Here is a 15,969-nt window from a genome sequence, read left to right as displayed (position 1 = left end):
CGGGTACTTTTTTTTTTTAATAACCAAATTATCCGCTTGTTATTCGTTGCGGGGTGTGAAATTGCAACTCGGATATGCACATCTGGGCCTGAAGTGTTTATTGGGCTAGTTGCTGGTTTGTTCAAGTCCAAAAGTGAACCAAAGCGCAGAACATTTCGTGAGTCACCTTCTCGCCGGCAGACTAACAGAAACGAATCATCCGCACAAGTTTAGAGCGAGAGAGAGAGAGAGAGAAGAAGAACCATCTTACGAATCATTGGACTCAGAGACACAATGGAGACTGAATACGACCAAGTTCTTCACTCCGTTGCTCAGGTTAAAATCGCTGACCAAACCGGTGTGAACCAAGACGAGGACGGCGTAAAGGTTTCGTGCTTCACTGAAGTTCTCGATGATGTCACTCTTCACTTCCAGATCATCCGTCTCGCAAAACAGGTTCTCGCTTAATTTATTTATTTATTTATTTTCCTTAATTCTTGTCTTTGATTTTTCATCAGAACTAAAAGTGGACTTGTTCTGACTGTAGATTTATGTATGGATTGGTTATAACTCCGCCAAATTTGGGAACTTATACGCAGCCGCTTCAACTCGACCGGTTAGTTAGTTCATCAAAAAACATAAGATTTTCGAATGTCTAATTTGTTGTTCTGAAATGTAACGTTTTGTTTTTTTATATGGCAGAGTAATACAGTAAGTGTTGCTACCGTACTTGGTGGAACATCTGATAACACTGGATCTGGCATTGCCCATAGATTAGGTTATAAATCTGATCGTAACAAATCTTCTACAGTGTGTGAGTGATAACTTGTCTGATTTTTTTTTTTTTTTTTTGTGTTGTGTCTAGTGATGAAGACTGGTCTCAATATAATCATGGCTTGCAACATCCCTAAAAACAATCCCTTGCTCGAGGTTTCGTTCTTTTTTTGTGCTCCTTTTGGTGTAGTTTTATTACACTTTTTTTTCATTTTTTTCTATGTTTGTGTTGTTGTGTAGGCAAAAGCTGAGAAGATGTTGATGAGAAAATTGATTGATCTTGGTTACACAATGCCAACGCCTTTACGAGCAACATAACCTGAAGAAGGAATCGATTTTCGCAGTTTCTTGAGATTGTTTCTCTCCTCTTTGTATCCCATAATTTGTGAACGATTCTTGAAATTTCTTAAACCGAGAGTGTCAGCTTTTTCCTGTTAGTTTACAGAATCTTTATGATTGTTTTTTTTTTGGTTATTTGAATGACGTCAAATATCGTTATTCTTAGTACCACTGGTGGACTTTGGTTTCTTGTTTTCTATGTTCATAATCTTGAGCTTCCCTAGCCCGTTTACTTAATACGCTACTGCTTTTTTCTTTCATCATTTATTCTTATGCTTTGTCTTTTTCTTGGTTACTTCAATTTTAAGTTTCTTGATCTTGAATAAGAAGTGAAAACTATTCTGATAGGTAATATCTTTGTTCACAGGCTCACATTCAGGTATCTGACATCATAAAATAGTTTATGGACAATGACCATAGATGTGCTGTTGTGTATATATATTGAAACGCAAATATCTATTATGGACAAAGATAGTCATCCAATTTTCTATTCATGTAACAACAAGACTTAATCTTGAACTTATCAATGTTGGAACATGATTTATCAATAAATCGAAACTACATGGACAATATATAAAATCAAGTGAAAATCTTCACTCCAAAAAAACAAGACCTGATCTTGGACAGATGGGTCCATAATGAACTACACACAATTTAATGCTAGCCAAGTTTAAAATCACAAATAATGAGACTAAAAGTGATAAATCTTTACTTGAGAACCTCTCAAACCATGATCCTGGAGGTAGACATTTTAGACTCTTCCTTGACTGTTTCACCTGCAGCAAGAAATAACAAAAACCAATTCATTGAATGCTCAGCTAATCTCAAATGCGACTTTTAATCATGATCCTATCAAATTTCCCTTCCCATTAGGTCTAAAGCATATCACTTATGTTCGATTTCTCTTAGTATTCGGTAAATGCAAAAGGTTTCTTAACGAATCCATGTACGAGCTTCATCCACCTAGAAAGCTACTCTAGTTTGTATTAGTAAAAGATCTCTAATTACATGGGACTGGTAGAAGGTTTTCAAACCAGCAAGCTCGCTTCGGTTGTTACCGGTTATATCTATGGCAAACTCTTGCGGCAGGTGAAAAAGAGAGATCAGAGTAATTACCAGATTGAGTGTTTGTGGTGACTTCGCCATAGATGGCCTTAAGCGTGGACAGAGGAACAACAACGGTGGACGTATCAGCAGAGGTGGCTTCAGCAAAGAGTCGCTGTTTCCAATGCCACATAGTGACTTTCATTTCCTTGTTAGACTTGAAGAGTGAATCCTTTTGCTCCTGTAAGGCCTCAACATACTTTTGCTGCTTATCAGATCTTAACCCCAAAACAACAAAAGACACTCCAAGACATGTGTTTATTACAGCATTCTTGTTCATCGCTTCTGAGACCAGCATTGCAATCTTGTTTGCCATTCCTGTGAAACAATCAAACCAAATGGACTACCATAACATGCAGTGAAGTTTTACAGTAGAAGTAACTATTGAAAGTTAAACTGCATAGAGAGCAAACAATTAACCTTAAGGCATCATCATCGTGTAGTTTTGTTTCTAAGCACATAGCTACAAGTGTTACGAGATTAAATCACCAAGAACTTTCGTTAAAACTGTTGATTGTTGAAAGATTTAATGTACATCCCGGGAATACAAACAACACTTGCAATAAATGGTAACATTCTCAAATCAAATGTGGAGAACAACTAATGGAAGATGCCAAGATGCGATGATGATGATGATTTATAATTACAAAAAATCGATCAAAAATGAAGTTGACTCACCAAATCGGAAGCAACAGTAAAGGCCAGAATGGAAGAAGAAGACGCACCTGAAATGAGGGTTCGACGACGGAACCTTCTTAGGGCCTAAAAGCAGCGGTTGCGGTTGCCGGAGTTTGTGGATGCCGGTGGTTGCGGTTTTAAGAAATTTGTAAAACTGGTACTGCAGTTAAAAATTAGTGCGTTTGCGGGTGACTTATGACTGGTGAACAGTCAAATAATAAATTAACAATATTTACATTTAATTTAATTATAAAAATATCAAAAATTATAAAATTATAATAAATATAAAATTTATATTTAGAAAGTTATAATTTTAATTTTTAAAAATTTATTGAAATTGTTTTTATTATAAAATTTTATAATATTAACTAAATATAATAGATATATTTTAATATTTTCATAATTTTAATTTTAAATTTTTTATTAAATATTTTTACTTTTATATATATATATATATATTGTTTTAAAAAAAAGGAAAAAAATTTACCCTCCCGCAACCGCAAACGCTAGCTGGAGACAGCTTTTGAATTTATGAGATTCGAAGCGGTTTGAAGCGGTTTAGAGCGATTTGAGTGATTGTTGCAAACCGCCGACAACCGCTACAAATCGCAAAAGCTGCGTTTGCGGGTGGTAGCGGGAAAACCAGTCGCCCTCTTAATGTTGATTTGAAAAATTATATGATTATATAATTTACTCTAATATATTATAAGAGGTAATTTGGGCATTTCAAATCCCGTTTCCGGAGTGGGTTAAGTTCGTTGACTTTGAGGAAACTCAAGGTCTACGGAACTATAATGTCTCATTGTACGGTGCTTCTGATTTCTTGATCGGTTTGTGTTGCACTGGATGAGTTGATAGATATACCCCATAACTATGGTTTGAAGGTCTTGATCGATGAAGGTTCGTATAAAAGATAATCCAAATCACTCTAGTCTGCTTCTCTACTTCATGATGATTAGTCAAAAGTGTAGTCATTTTGTTTTTGTATGTGTAATTTCTGGGAAATATTAGGTTCTTATTCCTACATATAACCTTTATACAATAAACTCTTCAATCAAGTCCCCACTTTTGAAGAGCTGTGTATGTATGTCTCTACTCTCTGGATGTAGTTTCCGAGTGGCAAGACAAAAAAAAACAAATCTTGTTTGTTTATCGTTAACTTATATGATATCACAGAGTAACAATATTATGGTGTTAATTCATCATTTTCCTAATTAGATAATTAGGGACACACGATTATCGTAAGTAGATATGGGCAAAAAACTTAAATCCAAAAAAATCAAACCGAATCCGACCCGAAAAATAGTTTCGAATACGAACCGAAACTAGTTAAATATCCGAACGGATTCAAAACTTTGGTATTTAGATAACCAAAACCGAATCCGATCCGAATCGAAATATTTTAGATATCCGAATATATTTGAATCAAATTTATGTACTTAAATATATTAATTATTTTAGATTTAATATCCAAAATATATAAGATATTTTGAAGTTGTCCAAAATACTTAAAAATCTATTATTAATTATTCATCCAAATATTCGAGCTAAACAAATTTTCATGTTAAATTTATGTATTTTGACATACACTAAAAATTTATATATTATATTATATTTTATATTTAAATTTTGAAAAATTTAAAATAGATATAAATTTAAAATAATTTAAAATAATTTAAACGAATTATCTGAATCGAACCTGCAAGGATCCAAATGAACCCGAACCAAGACTTATAAATATCCGAATTGAAATAAAATCTATAACTCCAGAAATCTGAAATCTAAATAAATCCAGACCGAATCCAAATCCGAACCCAAATGGATACTAACTCTAATTCGTAAGCATCAAATCTCCATTGTATTAGGGGAAATGAGATAATCGAACATAATGGGGCCCATTCACCCCCAAACATTTCATAACTAAATGAAATGAAAACAAGCTGAAGTAAGAAATAAATCCACCGTCAAGAAGATGAAACCACAGCCTTTAGATTAAAGGTGACAAGAGCAGAAGGATGCATCTCCACCGTTATTTTTTTTTAAATCTATTTAATTCTTGTTATTAAACTGGGTAAAAAATATTATTAGTTGTAAATCTCTCCCTCTTGGTCCCAAGATATATGCAAACAGTAGCTTCTCTCCACCTCCTCTGACAAACTTCGACGTCCCTTCCCTTCCCTTCAATTTAATAATAAATCTTCTTCTTCACTGACTCACCATCGTTCGCATCTCTCGGAGTTTCATCGCTCTTGGCTGATGATAAACTAGATTCGCGCTTTTGTTTCAAAGCCGAGACTCGCGTTTTTTTTCTTCTCGGCTTCTCATATCTGAGGTATTGCTACGAATCTACACTTCATTCTCCTCGGATCTGATTTTAGGATCTGATTGCGTTTTAGTGAGATGCTGCTTTAATACTTTTTGGATTTTCGTTATTCAGATTTGGTTTCCATGGAATCGAGGGGATGCTTCCGTGTATTTGATGATGATGTCAGCATTGTGACTATTGAACAACTGTATTGATATTGATGTGACTATCGCACGATGGCAAAGATGATGATGATAAACAAGACGCTTTTGCTAACGTACAGCTACTTACTCATCTACATTCTCCTCTCTTCTGGTGTCATTCTCTACAACAAGGTCTTCTCTCAAACTAGAATTTTTTGAGAGATTTGGATTGTCTTTGATTCTGAGACTGACTATGGATTTGATGATTTTTGGCAGTGGGTTCTATCTCCCAAATACTTCAACTTCCCACTTCCTATAACATTGACTATGATCCACATGGGCTTTTCTGGCTTTGTCGCCTTCCTTCTTATTCGTGTTTTCAAGGTATTATTCTTCTGACTATCTCCAATGGCTTACTCTATTTTTTACTCTAAAATAGAGTAACTCTATAATAGAGTTTGAGTTTGCTCCAATGGTACTCTAAAATAGAGTAGAAAATAGAGTGATGAACAAAAAAAAAAACAAATTACTCTATATTTGGAGTAAACCTATTTTTTACTCTATTATAGAGTGAGAAATAGAGTACCATTGGAGCATTTTTTACTCTAAACTCTATTTTAGAGTGAAAAATAAAGTGGGGTTGGAGATGCTCTAATCTCTTTGTACAGCATGAGGGCATGTTTTATATATATGTCCCCTATGTTTTTAATCTTCGTCTTGTATAATGTAGGTTGTCTCTCCTGTTAAAATGACATTCGAAATGTAAGCTCCTTTTTTACTATCTGTCATCCATTTCTTATGTAGTTTCCCTTTTTTTTTTAAAAACATAATTTCTTGGATTCCAGATACGTAACCTGTGTGGTACCTATAAGCGCATTCTTTGCGTCCAGCCTTTGGTTAGTCTTTTCTTCCATAGATGCCATTGCTTGTCATACCTGCTCTCTGAACTGTCTCCCTTTTTCACAGGTTTGGCAATACTGCGTATTTGCACATTTCAGTTGCCTTCATTCAGATGCTCAAAGCACTAAGTATGTGAAGCTCAAAATCTACATTAGTATAACCATGTTGCAAAGCTTTCTTAAACGTGCTTGTTTTATGACAGTGCCGGTGGCAACGTTTATCATGGCCGTTGTTTGTGGAACTGACAAAGCAAGGTGTGACGTGTTCATGAACATGCTGCTGGTCAGTGTTGGAGTTGTGGTTTCCTCCTATGGGGAAATTAATTTCAACGTTATCGGGACGGTCTACCAGGTCACCGGCATCTTTGCTGAAGCACTTAGACTGGTGCTAACTCAGGTTCTTCTTCAGAAAAAGGGCCTGACATTAAACCCTGTCACCAGCTTATACTATATAGCCCCTTGCAGGTAATACTTACAGTGACTTGATTTTTTGGCCTCTAGTGCACATTGAACATATAATCTTCTTCTTGCATTTTGTGCAGCTTTGTTTTCCTGTCCTTGCCTTGGTATGTACTGGAGAAACCCAACATCGAAGTGTCGCAGATACAATTCAACTTCTGGATCTTTTTCTCAAACGCTCTATGTGCACTTGCCTTGAACTTCTCCATATTCTTAGTGATCGGAAGAACAGGAGCAGTAACCATCAGGGTTGCTGGCGTTCTCAAAGACTGGATCCTCATAGCCCTCTCCACTGTCATATTCCCTGAGTCCACAATCACTGGTCTCAACATTATCGGATACGCAATAGGTCTGTTACAAATTGGACAAAGCTATTAAGTTCTCATGTGCATTGTTTGATTTATATCTTCTTCTTTTTAATGATGCAGCACTCTGTGGGGTTGTAATGTACAATTACATAAAAATTAAAGATGTGAAAGCGACACAACCAATCACTGATAGCCTCCCAGATCGAATCACAAAGGTAGAGTCAATTTAATCTGTCTCCTCCTTTTAAGCATCACCTATCACTATTTACTCATAATGACTGTGAGCAGGATTGGAAGGCGAAGAGCTCGTCGGATGGAGAGAGCCCCAGAGGAATAGAGCTTATTGATGAGGAAGCTCCTTTGATAACGTCGCGGTTGTCGCATATCGGGCGGACTCAGCTTGGAACCCACACTGCCGTCTGAGCAACGTACAGATGGGAATGAGGCCAGTATGTTGTGTCTTTCTTTTTACATCTCTTTTGGAACCCAATCTTTTTTTTCTTAATAGAATTTATGTCGGTTATTATTACTTAACAATGTTTAGTTCTTATAAGAAAAAAGGAAACGCAATTGCCAAAATTATTTGTAGGGTCTCTGAGAGTTATAAATGTTTTTCACCAGACACATTAGCTCGGGACCCGCTTGGTCTTTATGATACAGACAGTTCTGACTTCTGAGCGTGTGCAGTTGATCCCTGGTTTTGATTTGTTTTTCTTTTCTTCGTTTTATATCAGTTTGTATACTATTCAACGTCTTAAAGAGATAAATACTGGAAAAGAAACACTGATGACATTGTTATCTAGAGATCACAGCACCACAGACCTTAGTGTTACATGCTTGTTTATATAACCTACCTGCTTAGAGCATTCAATAGTCTCGTCCATCCTTTTCATCGACAAGTTCTTGGTTTGACATTGATTTATATTAAAGGACAAATAAAAAAAGTCATACCCCCAAAGTATAGGATAGTTCTCTAAACTCTTTATTACTATTCTTGAAACACCTTTCTATGTGGATACCATATAAGCCAAACGACAACGGTTGTCCAATCTAGAAGCTTATTGGCACATCAAGCTCAATTAGAAGCTGAAAATTAATGGTAATTACTACTGAAACACTTCAAATGATTATTGGTCCACAGTGGACGCTCAACTATCCTACTTTGACGGTGGAGATTTTTAGAAGAATAGGGTTGTGGTTGATACTTTTGGTCTCCAGCAGGAGCCATTTCGTGTTCGTTATCTAGGTGTTCCCCTCACCATCAGAAAGCTAAGAAAGGAGGATTATCAACCATTGATCAACAAAGTTTCGGTCTCGTCTTTCCACTTGGACAGTGAGTCATATGTTCTTCGGTGGTAGGTTACAATTGCTTAAATCGGTGATTTACTCCACCGTCTCTTTCTTGAATTAGTCTTTGCTGCAAAACAGATGCTCAGACAATTATATAGTTTGCTAATCTTAACCCGTATTACCACAGTATTATATTTTTGAATATTTATAATTATGAAAATAAACTATATATAAATTTACTAATTTAATATAATTTATCATATTTAGCTTAATATAATAACTTTTTTTAATACAATTAATTATGATTGTATAATAGATAAAAATATGATATAATTTTATTTTTTATTTTATAAACTATAACTGAATATATTAATGTATAATAATATTTCAAAATTAATTAAAAAAATTAATGAAAATATCTAAATATAATTTTTGAAAATTAAGATCTTGTTAAATCTTTTCAATCAGATTTGTTAGATTTTTTAAAATATATATTTTCATATTTAAAATGAAAAGATATCAAAAGATATTATGATTAAATTGGTTCAAAGATTCTATGTGTTATTAATTTTAATAAAATACATTAGTAAATATATAAAAAATGGTCCAAATTAAAAAATCACACATGAAAAAAGTCATAACTTCTATCTTAATAAGATTAATATAATATATTTGTTAAAAACTAAAATATAAATTGAAATGCAAAAATATAAATGGTGAAACTCTATTGGTAAAATAAAAAATAATAAACAAGAAAATATGTTTTACTTGTTAAAAAAAATAAAAGAATAGGTTTAACTTTGTTTTAATATGTGTGTGAAAATCTCAAAACATCAATTATTCATATATATCTATCAGCAGTACCCCGTGTTTCTCTTCTTCTGATTGAATGAGTTGTGCCTCTTCCATCTGATAATCGGATCTCGGTAATGATCTCTTCTTCTTCCTCCGATCCATTCTCCTAGATTTTGATCATCAGTCGAATCGCAAGATCAATCTTTTTTTTGTCTGTTATTCACTTGCGTCGCTGTGTTATATCGATATCTTTTTTTTTTTTCATTTTTTAAAATGCTATCCGATTTACATATATCCTTATAAAGTCCGTAGCCCTAACCTTTAACGCTCTGGTTAAGTTTTCTAGGGTTTAATAGATCTGAATCTAGCTAGAGGTTTTTGGGTGTTTTATTATTCCTATGGCTCGATTGATAATTCCTTGTCGAAGTGTGACTGTGGCTAGCTTCAACCTTCTCCCTTTGCTCTCTTCTCATGTGATTACTCTTCAACCTTCTGACCAAGCTAGCTAATTGATTGAGTTTGTTTGAGTTTTGATGATGAAGTTTGCTTTGGTTGTAACAAGTATATTATAAATTCCCTTAATTTATTCTCTAATTTTGTAGGCTCCCTTTAGAAGCAGTCCTCTTCCATTACGTAATTCACCAAAAAAGAGACTTGCTCCCTTCCTTACTTCCCAGGTTTCTGTTTCTTTATTTCTTTTATTTCTTCAAAAATCTAAAATGAGTATAATCTTCAATTTTGCATCATCAGGTTACTTGTTTGACCAAGAATCAGTTTCCATCACACTCTGTTGATGTAACTCTCTCTCTATATCCTTCCCTTATGATAACTAGAATCTAAAATTGTTGCAGCAAAATCTAAAATACTTTCTTTGTTTTTATATGTCAGAGATATAAGCAAAGCAGTAGGAGGCTGTTTTGTTCTGTTGTCACTGAATCAGTTCCGGATAAAGTTGAAATGGATGCACCTAAGGAAATATTTCTCAAGGACTACACTAAGCCTGATTACTACTTTGAAACTGTATGCTACCAACCCTTCTTTAATCTCCAAATGAGTAGAATCACTATCGTTCTCATGCAAAAGCTTTTTGTTCGTTTGTTTGTTTAGGTGGATCTTAGCTTCTCTCTAGGTGAAGAGAAAACAATTGTTAGCTCTTTAATCAAAGTTTCCCCTCGAGTTAAAGGTACCTTACTTGTTTAGTTTCTTTAAGCTGAACATTCAGCTTTGTTTTTACGTTTTTTTTTGCATTCAATTCAATGTATTTTTTTTCTTTCACATCGCTTTCTGTTGCCCAGGATCCTCTGCTCCCTTGGTCCTGGATGGGCATGACTTGAAGCTACTTTCTGTCAAAGTTGAGGGCAAGCTTCTGAAGGTATCCACTTAATGCGTAAACCTGCAGATTTTTTTTTTCTTTTTTGTATCTCTATGCTCACTCTCTGGTACTCTAAATACTACCAAATATTTTGTTTTGATACTAAAATCAATTCCGTATTATTAAAACTTAATAACTCACTTTTCTTTGCTTACTGGTCTCTCTTTATCTTTGACTAGGAAGGGGATTACCAGTTGGACTCTCGTCATCTCACTCTGCCTTCACTGCCGGCCAAGGAGTCCTTTGTTCTGGAAATTGATACTGAGATATACCCCCACAAGAATACTTCACTTGATGTAAACTTTTCTGCATGTGTTCCTTTACTTTTTTTTTTCTTCTGTTACTAGAACAATTTTAACCATTCTATGTTTATTCTGTAGGGGCTCTACAAGTCATCTGGGAATTTTTGCACACAATGTGAAGCAGAGGGTTTCCGAAAAATCACATTTTACCAGGTTGGTTGCCACTTCTATATAAAGATGACTCTTGTTGAGATAGTACAATTGATGTTCTTACATAGTGTTCTTAATATGCAATGATTAGGACCGTCCTGACATTATGGCGAAGTACACATGCCGTGTTGAAGCTGACAAGTCACTTTATCCTGTATTGTTGTCCAATGGAAACCTTATTTCCCAAGGAGACATAGAGGTTAGCAACATAGTGACACCTTCTGTCTCACCTTTTGTCTTTGCTGAACGCATATCTCTTCGTTGAAATGTAGGGAGGTCGGCACTTTGCCTTATGGGAGGACCCATTCAAGAAGCCATGCTATCTATTTGCTCTGGTGGCTGGACAGCTAGCCAGCAGAGATGATACATTTACCACACGCTCTGGTAGGGAGGTATCTCTGAAAATCTGGACTCCTGCAGAAGATCTACCAAAGACTGCTCATGCCATGTATTCTCTGAAGGCGGCCATGAAGTGGGATGAAGATGTAAGTACTTTCAAAAGTTTTTTAATATTGTATTTGCATGTATTGATCTGAATTTTTGTGTGTTAACCTTTTCCTCTAGGTGTTTGGCCTTGAGTATGACCTGGATCTCTTCAACATTGTCGCCGTTCCAGATTTTAACATGTATGAACAAATAGTCTTTTACTTTTCTTATTGTCGAGAATAATCAAACTAATTGATTTCTGTTCGCTTTTCAGGGGAGCCATGGAAAACAAGAGTTTGAATGTAATTTGTTTTATAATAATAACGTATCTGTGTTGATATTCTATCTTCTTGATCATGTAAGTATGTCTACCTTGCAGATTTTTAATTCCAAGCTTGTCCTGGCATCTCCAGAAACTGCAACAGATGCAGATTATGCTGCAATTTTGGGAGTTATTGGTCATGAAGTATGTAATGCGCATTATGCTGTTTATGGAATCTTATACTGTGTATGGTTATTTTCTTAATAAACGTGTCTTTCATTGTTTTATGTGCAGTACTTCCACAATTGGACAGGTAACAGGTCAGTCTCATCTATCCTCTCTTTATTACAAATGATCGCTTCTTGTTGGTTGAATTTTCCAATTTTGCTTATATGCTTGTCTGCACAATAACTTGCACAAGATAGTCATTGTTATTATGCGGCCTGGTATATGACTAAAACTCTATTTGTGATAATAGGGTGACATGCCGTGACTGGTTCCAACTCAGTCTAAAGGAAGGTCTTACTGTCTTCCGTGATCAGGTACATTTATTCTTCATAATTGTAAGTTGCGTATTGCAAAAATTTCTCTATCTAATCGTATTATGCTTCTCAAATTTTTAAAGGAGTTTTCATCTGACATGGGAAGCCGTACTGTAAAGCGCATTGCTGATGTTTCAAAGCTCAGGATCTATCAATTCCCGCAGGTACGTAGTCTTGTACTCCTTTTGGGCCGCTACATGGTTTGTTTCGTTTTTTTAGAAGCCAAATCCTTTGTTGTTTGATTTCCAGGATGCTGGTCCTATGGCACATCCTGTTCGCCCACATTCATACATCAAGGTTAGAGATTCTTGTTACTTATCTTGCCTTCAAATTATGATGTAGATGTTACGTTCGGTGTTGGTAAACATGGCTCTTTATCTTTCTCTGACAGATGGACAACTTCTACACAGGCAAGTTTCTGTTTGCTAAGAAGTCTGGGATTGATTTCATTTGGTTGCTCTCAGTATTGTGTTCCAATCTAACGTGCTTGTGTTTTTGTAACTGTTCTAAACTTGGATTACGTGTCTGGCCATCATTCTGCTCACTCAGTGACGGTACGGATCTAAGATTTTAATTTTCATATGCAGTTTCATTTCCTGTCAGTCCCTTATATGTTAATTCGGATAATATGATTTGTTTTCTTTTTTTGTTGTCGTTTCAGGTTTATGAAAAGGTTTGGCTCTTCGATAATAATGTTGCTGTTATATGCAGTAAGCAAGAAACCTTAGCTGACTGTATAATCTTTTCTTAGGGAGCTGAGGTTGTGAGGATGTACAAAACTCTACTCGGAAGTGAGGGTTTCCGAAAGGTTGCTTTCCAATACTCTTTTTTTTCCTTTGTGTGAATCCAGTAGCTAGGTCTTTATTACGTGCTCCTTCCGCTCACCTCTCTGTGTGAATATATTACAGGGTATTGATCTCTATTTTCAAAGACATGATGAGCAAGCTGTGACCTGTGAAGACTTCTTTGCTGCTATGCGTGATGCCAACAATGCAGATTTTGCTAATTTCTTGCAATGGTAAGTCATACTTGTATTGTGAAGGTTCTTGTTTTCACACTACTAAGGATGTAAACAATGTTAATATTTTAGGTACTCTCAAGCTGGAACTCCAGTCGTCAAAGTGGCATCCTCTTACAATGCTGAAGCTCGTACCTTCTCTTTGAAATTCAGGTTCTGTTTTTATCTATTTTGCCAAATGACTGTTTCTACACCAAACTGAATGCCCTGCCTTTATTGAATTCGTTGTTGATACATTGATTTGCTTTGATTTTTCCAGTCAGGAGATACCTCCGACTCCGGGCCAGCCCACAAAAGAAGCTACATTTATTCCAGTGGTTGTTGGTCTTCTGGACTCGAATGGGAAAGACATTACACTCTCCTCTGTTTATCATGATGGTACACTGCAGACCATTTCTAGCAGCAGTACAATACTTCGAGTGACTAAGGTCAGTCAAGAATTCCTTAATACGTTTTGTAATTTATGTAGTCTACGTTACATCGCCCTCCACATCCAGTGCTTATGTTTTGCTTACGTACAGAAAGAAGAAGAGTTTGTGTTCTCTGATATAGCCGAAAGACCTGTTCCATCCCTATTTAGAGGATTCAGTGCGCCAGTTCGTGTTGAGACTGATCTCTCGGATGATGATCTGTTCTTCCTCCTAGCCCATGATTCAGATGAATTTAATCGGTAATGTGCCTTTCCACAAGAAATTTAATTCTTTGTGCTCTTCGATCATTCATGTATTTCTGTATGTTTAGGTGGGAGGCAGGTCAAGTTCTTGCAAGGAAGCTCATGCTGAACTTAGTTTCTGATTTCCAACAAAACAGACCATTGGCTTTAAACCCAAAATTCATTCAAGGTCTCGGCAGCGTGCTTTCTGACTCAACCTTGGACAAGGTATGTCTCTACATTCCCTTATGGACCCCCACATAATCAAAACAAGGATACGACTTTGTAATCTTGTATTGTGTAGGAATTTATTGCTAAGGCAATAACATTGCCTGGGGAGGGAGAGATTATGGACATGATGGCCGTGGCAGATCCTGATGCTGTTCATGCTGTTAGAAAGTTTGTTAGAAAGCAGCTTGCGTCTGAACTCAAAACCGAGCTTCTAAAGATAGTATGTCTTCTTCTCTCTACATAGTGCATCTTTTGGGACCAAAGTTTTCAACTGTTGTTTTTTATTTGTGCAGGTTGAGAACAATAGGAGCACAGAGGCTTATGTCTTTGACCACCCAAACATGGCGAGGCGTGCTTTGAAGAACACCGCTTTAGGTTTGCATTTGCTAGTCATTCTTAAGTAAAACGAGCTTCTCTTTACTCAAAGTTACTAATGAAATGAAATAATGCAGCTTATCTTACATCTCTTGAGGACCCATCATATGTGGAACTTGCATTGAGTGAATACAAGTCGGCCACCAATTTGACCGACCAATTTGCTGCTTTGGCAGCTCTTGCCCAGAACCCGGGTAAAACCCGTGATGACGTCCTTGCTGACTTCTATAACAAGTGGCAGGGCGATTACTTGGTATGGTTCTTAATATCTCACAAGTTACTTCCTTCTTGCCTCCATACTGAGATTTATCTGGCTTCTTATCTCAGGTTGTTAATAAATGGTTCCTCCTTCAATCGTCATCCGACATTCCCGGCAACGTGGAGAATGTGAAGAAGCTTCTGGATCACCCAGCTTTTGATCTGCGCAATCCAAACAAGGCAAGTGAATTCTCAATCAATTTTGCAACTTTCTTTCTCAGTTCTATGCTTACAAACAACGATCATTCAGGTTTACTCGCTTATTGGAGGATTCTGCGGTTCTCCAGTGAACTTCCATGCCAAAGATGGATCAGGTTACAAGTTCTTGGGTGACATTGTTGTCCAGTTAGACAAAATCAATCCTCAGGTTTGGCTCCCAAATTTAAACCTGTGTGTTATCTTTTGTTGACAATAAACAAACCTTTACGACTTGCTATTCTTGTGTCCGAGTCTAGGTTGCTTCTCGTATGGTATCTGCCTTTTCGAGGTGGAAGCGCTACGATGAAACCCGACAAGCTCTGGCCAAGGTAACTGCAAAAAACAGTCTTGTTTCTTTTCTCAAAGACGGAACAAACCATACTAGCTTTTGTTGGTTTTATAATCTATAAGAGAAAAATGTTCAGATGAATCTGTTGTGGTTTGCAGGCGCAGTTGGAGATGATAATGTCAGCTAATGGATTATCTGAAAATGTCTTTGAGATTGCCTCCAAGAGTTTAGCTGCTTGAGAGACATCAAGAATCAAATCCCTTTAAAAGACAATTCTACTCGTAACTATTTAGTTACTGAAACTAGCTCTAAACTATCATATTTTATAGCACTATACCCTGAACTTTTTGGTTTTTTTTTTTAATGTTATGACGCTTCATTTCCAACGATGTTTTTGTTCTATATTAAGGTACGTTAATTAGTTTAATAACATAAATCCCCAATTAAAATTAATCAAAATTGAAAGAATGTACCAATTTGCACCCTATATGTTGTCATATTCTACCTGTTATTATTCTACAAATGTGAACACATTTTTAATGTACCAATTTGCACCGTATATGTTGTCATATAGTGCGATTAGGATGTATATAGGGTGATTAGGTCACTAAAAAAGCGTGATTCTTTTTATATACAATTTTAAATAGACCATATATATTTGATTTTAATATTTTCGATATTTTCAGATTAGTTTGTTATTTGTTTATATTAATAATTTAAAATGTGTTGACATTGTATTTTAAATATAGAAGTATTATAGCTTACTAAATTTAACTTATTTTAGAGATGCAATATTTTTAGTTTATTTTAAATGTTTTCTA

At 35.7% G+C, this 15,969-nt stretch overlaps 4 protein-coding genes across 7 annotated transcripts; 3 read left to right on the top strand and 1 right to left on the bottom strand.

Moving 5' to 3' along the window:
- The first annotated feature begins 61 nt into the window (after window positions 1–61).
- On the top strand, window positions 62–1,329 carry LOC106346405 (proteasome assembly chaperone 4-like). Its single transcript, XM_013785718.3, has 5 exons — window positions 62–435; window positions 527–595; window positions 682–757; window positions 845–909; window positions 994–1,329. Exons 1-5 carry the CDS (start codon window positions 274–276, stop codon window positions 1,069–1,071), a joined length of 450 nt encoding a protein of 149 aa, XP_013641172.2. The 5' UTR covers window positions 62–273; the 3' UTR covers window positions 1,072–1,329.
- Window positions 1,330–1,588: 259 nt separating this feature from the next.
- LOC106351224 lies at window positions 1,589–2,992 on the bottom strand. 2 transcript variants are annotated; one of them, XM_013791041.3, is made up of 3 exons: window positions 2,922–2,992; window positions 2,209–2,514; window positions 1,589–1,868 (listed from the first exon to the last, which is right to left on the bottom strand). In XM_013791041.3, exons 2-3 carry the CDS (start codon window positions 2,510–2,512, stop codon window positions 1,816–1,818), a joined length of 357 nt encoding a protein of 118 aa, XP_013646495.2. In that variant the 5' UTR covers window positions 2,513–2,514; window positions 2,922–2,992; the 3' UTR covers window positions 1,589–1,815. The 2 variants fall into 2 exon arrangements, with proteins under 2 accessions (XP_013646495.2, XP_013646493.2); XM_013791039.3 differs by having other exon boundaries at window positions 2,875–2,947.
- Window positions 2,993–4,948: 1,956 nt separating this feature from the next.
- LOC106346408 (probable sugar phosphate/phosphate translocator At1g48230) lies at window positions 4,949–7,660 on the top strand. Its single transcript, XM_013785723.3, has 10 exons — window positions 4,949–5,206; window positions 5,312–5,514; window positions 5,599–5,706; window positions 6,053–6,084; window positions 6,168–6,218; window positions 6,289–6,350; window positions 6,425–6,686; window positions 6,764–7,029; window positions 7,109–7,203; window positions 7,277–7,660. The coding sequence occupies exons 2-10, from the start codon at window positions 5,416–5,418 to the stop codon at window positions 7,409–7,411; spliced, it is 1,110 nt and encodes a 369-aa protein (XP_013641177.2). The 5' UTR covers window positions 4,949–5,206; window positions 5,312–5,415; the 3' UTR covers window positions 7,412–7,660.
- A 1,425-nt stretch (window positions 7,661–9,085) lies between these two features.
- LOC106346411 (puromycin-sensitive aminopeptidase) lies at window positions 9,086–15,550 on the top strand. Of its 3 annotated transcripts, none has more exons than XM_048782018.1 (33): window positions 9,086–9,204; window positions 9,676–9,750; window positions 9,824–9,868; window positions 9,964–10,093; window positions 10,181–10,256; window positions 10,369–10,445; window positions 10,625–10,741; window positions 10,826–10,900; window positions 10,989–11,096; window positions 11,170–11,382; window positions 11,462–11,523; window positions 11,598–11,625; window positions 11,703–11,789; window positions 11,880–11,905; window positions 12,064–12,127; window positions 12,211–12,291; window positions 12,377–12,424; window positions 12,519–12,537; window positions 12,677–12,681; window positions 12,789–12,800; window positions 12,879–12,935; window positions 13,036–13,145; window positions 13,218–13,298; window positions 13,405–13,573; window positions 13,667–13,815; window positions 13,887–14,025; window positions 14,102–14,248; window positions 14,322–14,403; window positions 14,481–14,656; window positions 14,731–14,841; window positions 14,912–15,028; window positions 15,117–15,188; window positions 15,307–15,550. In XM_048782018.1, the coding sequence occupies exons 4-33, from the start codon at window positions 10,031–10,033 to the stop codon at window positions 15,385–15,387; spliced, it is 2,652 nt and encodes an 883-aa protein (XP_048637975.1). In that variant the 5' UTR covers window positions 9,086–9,204; window positions 9,676–9,750; window positions 9,824–9,868; window positions 9,964–10,030; the 3' UTR covers window positions 15,388–15,550. The 3 variants fall into 3 exon arrangements, with proteins under 3 accessions (XP_048637975.1, XP_013641185.2, XP_013641181.3); XM_013785727.3 differs by lacking the exon at window positions 9,086–9,204 and adding an exon at window positions 9,304–9,546 and having other exon boundaries at window positions 9,962–10,093; XM_013785731.3 differs by lacking the exon at window positions 9,824–9,868 and having other exon boundaries at window positions 9,096–9,204.
- The last annotated feature ends 419 nt before the right edge of the window (window positions 15,551–15,969 follow it).

Source organism: Brassica napus, chromosome A6 (assembly GCF_020379485.1).
Source record: "Brassica napus cultivar Da-Ae chromosome A6, Da-Ae, whole genome shotgun sequence".
NCBI lineage: Eukaryota > Viridiplantae > Streptophyta > Magnoliopsida > Brassicales > Brassicaceae > Brassica > Brassica napus.
Note: the sequence above shows the minus strand (reverse complement) of the source record. Positions and strands in the feature narration are given on the sequence as shown.

Bases quoted from the DNA above. Each gene is read 5' to 3' on its own strand.
- LOC106346405 (XM_013785718.3), top strand. From the start codon at position 274: ATGGAGACTGAATACGACCAAGTTCTTCACTCCGTTGCTCAGGTTAAA. The intron at 436-526 runs GTTCTCGCTTAA...TTCTGACTGTAG, and splicing joins TCATCCGTCTCGCAAAACAG to ATTTATGTATGGATTGGTTA. The intron at 596-681 runs GTTAGTTAGTTC...TTTATATGGCAG, and splicing joins CAGCCGCTTCAACTCGACCG to AGTAATACAGTAAGTGTTGC.
- LOC106351224 (XM_013791041.3), bottom strand. From the start codon at position 2,512: ATGGCAAACAAGATTGCAATGCTGGTCTCAGAAGCGATGAACAAGAAT. The intron at 1,869-2,208 runs GTAATTACTCTG...TTCTTGCTGCAG, and splicing joins CACCACAAACACTCAATCTG to GTGAAACAGTCAAGGAAGAG.
- LOC106346408 (XM_013785723.3), top strand. From the start codon at position 5,416: ATGGCAAAGATGATGATGATAAACAAGACGCTTTTGCTAACGTACAGC. The intron at 5,707-6,052 runs GTATTATTCTTC...TGTATAATGTAG, and splicing joins TTCTTATTCGTGTTTTCAAG to GTTGTCTCTCCTGTTAAAAT. The intron at 6,351-6,424 runs GTATGTGAAGCT...GTTTTATGACAG, and splicing joins TCAGATGCTCAAAGCACTAA to TGCCGGTGGCAACGTTTATC.
- LOC106346411 (XM_013785727.3), top strand. From the start codon at position 9,472: ATGGCTCGATTGATAATTCCTTGTCGAAGTGTGACTGTGGCTAGCTTC. The intron at 11,383-11,461 runs GTAAGTACTTTC...CTTTTCCTCTAG, and splicing joins CCATGAAGTGGGATGAAGAT to GTGTTTGGCCTTGAGTATGA. The intron at 14,026-14,101 runs GTATGTCTCTAC...TGTATTGTGTAG, and splicing joins CTGACTCAACCTTGGACAAG to GAATTTATTGCTAAGGCAAT.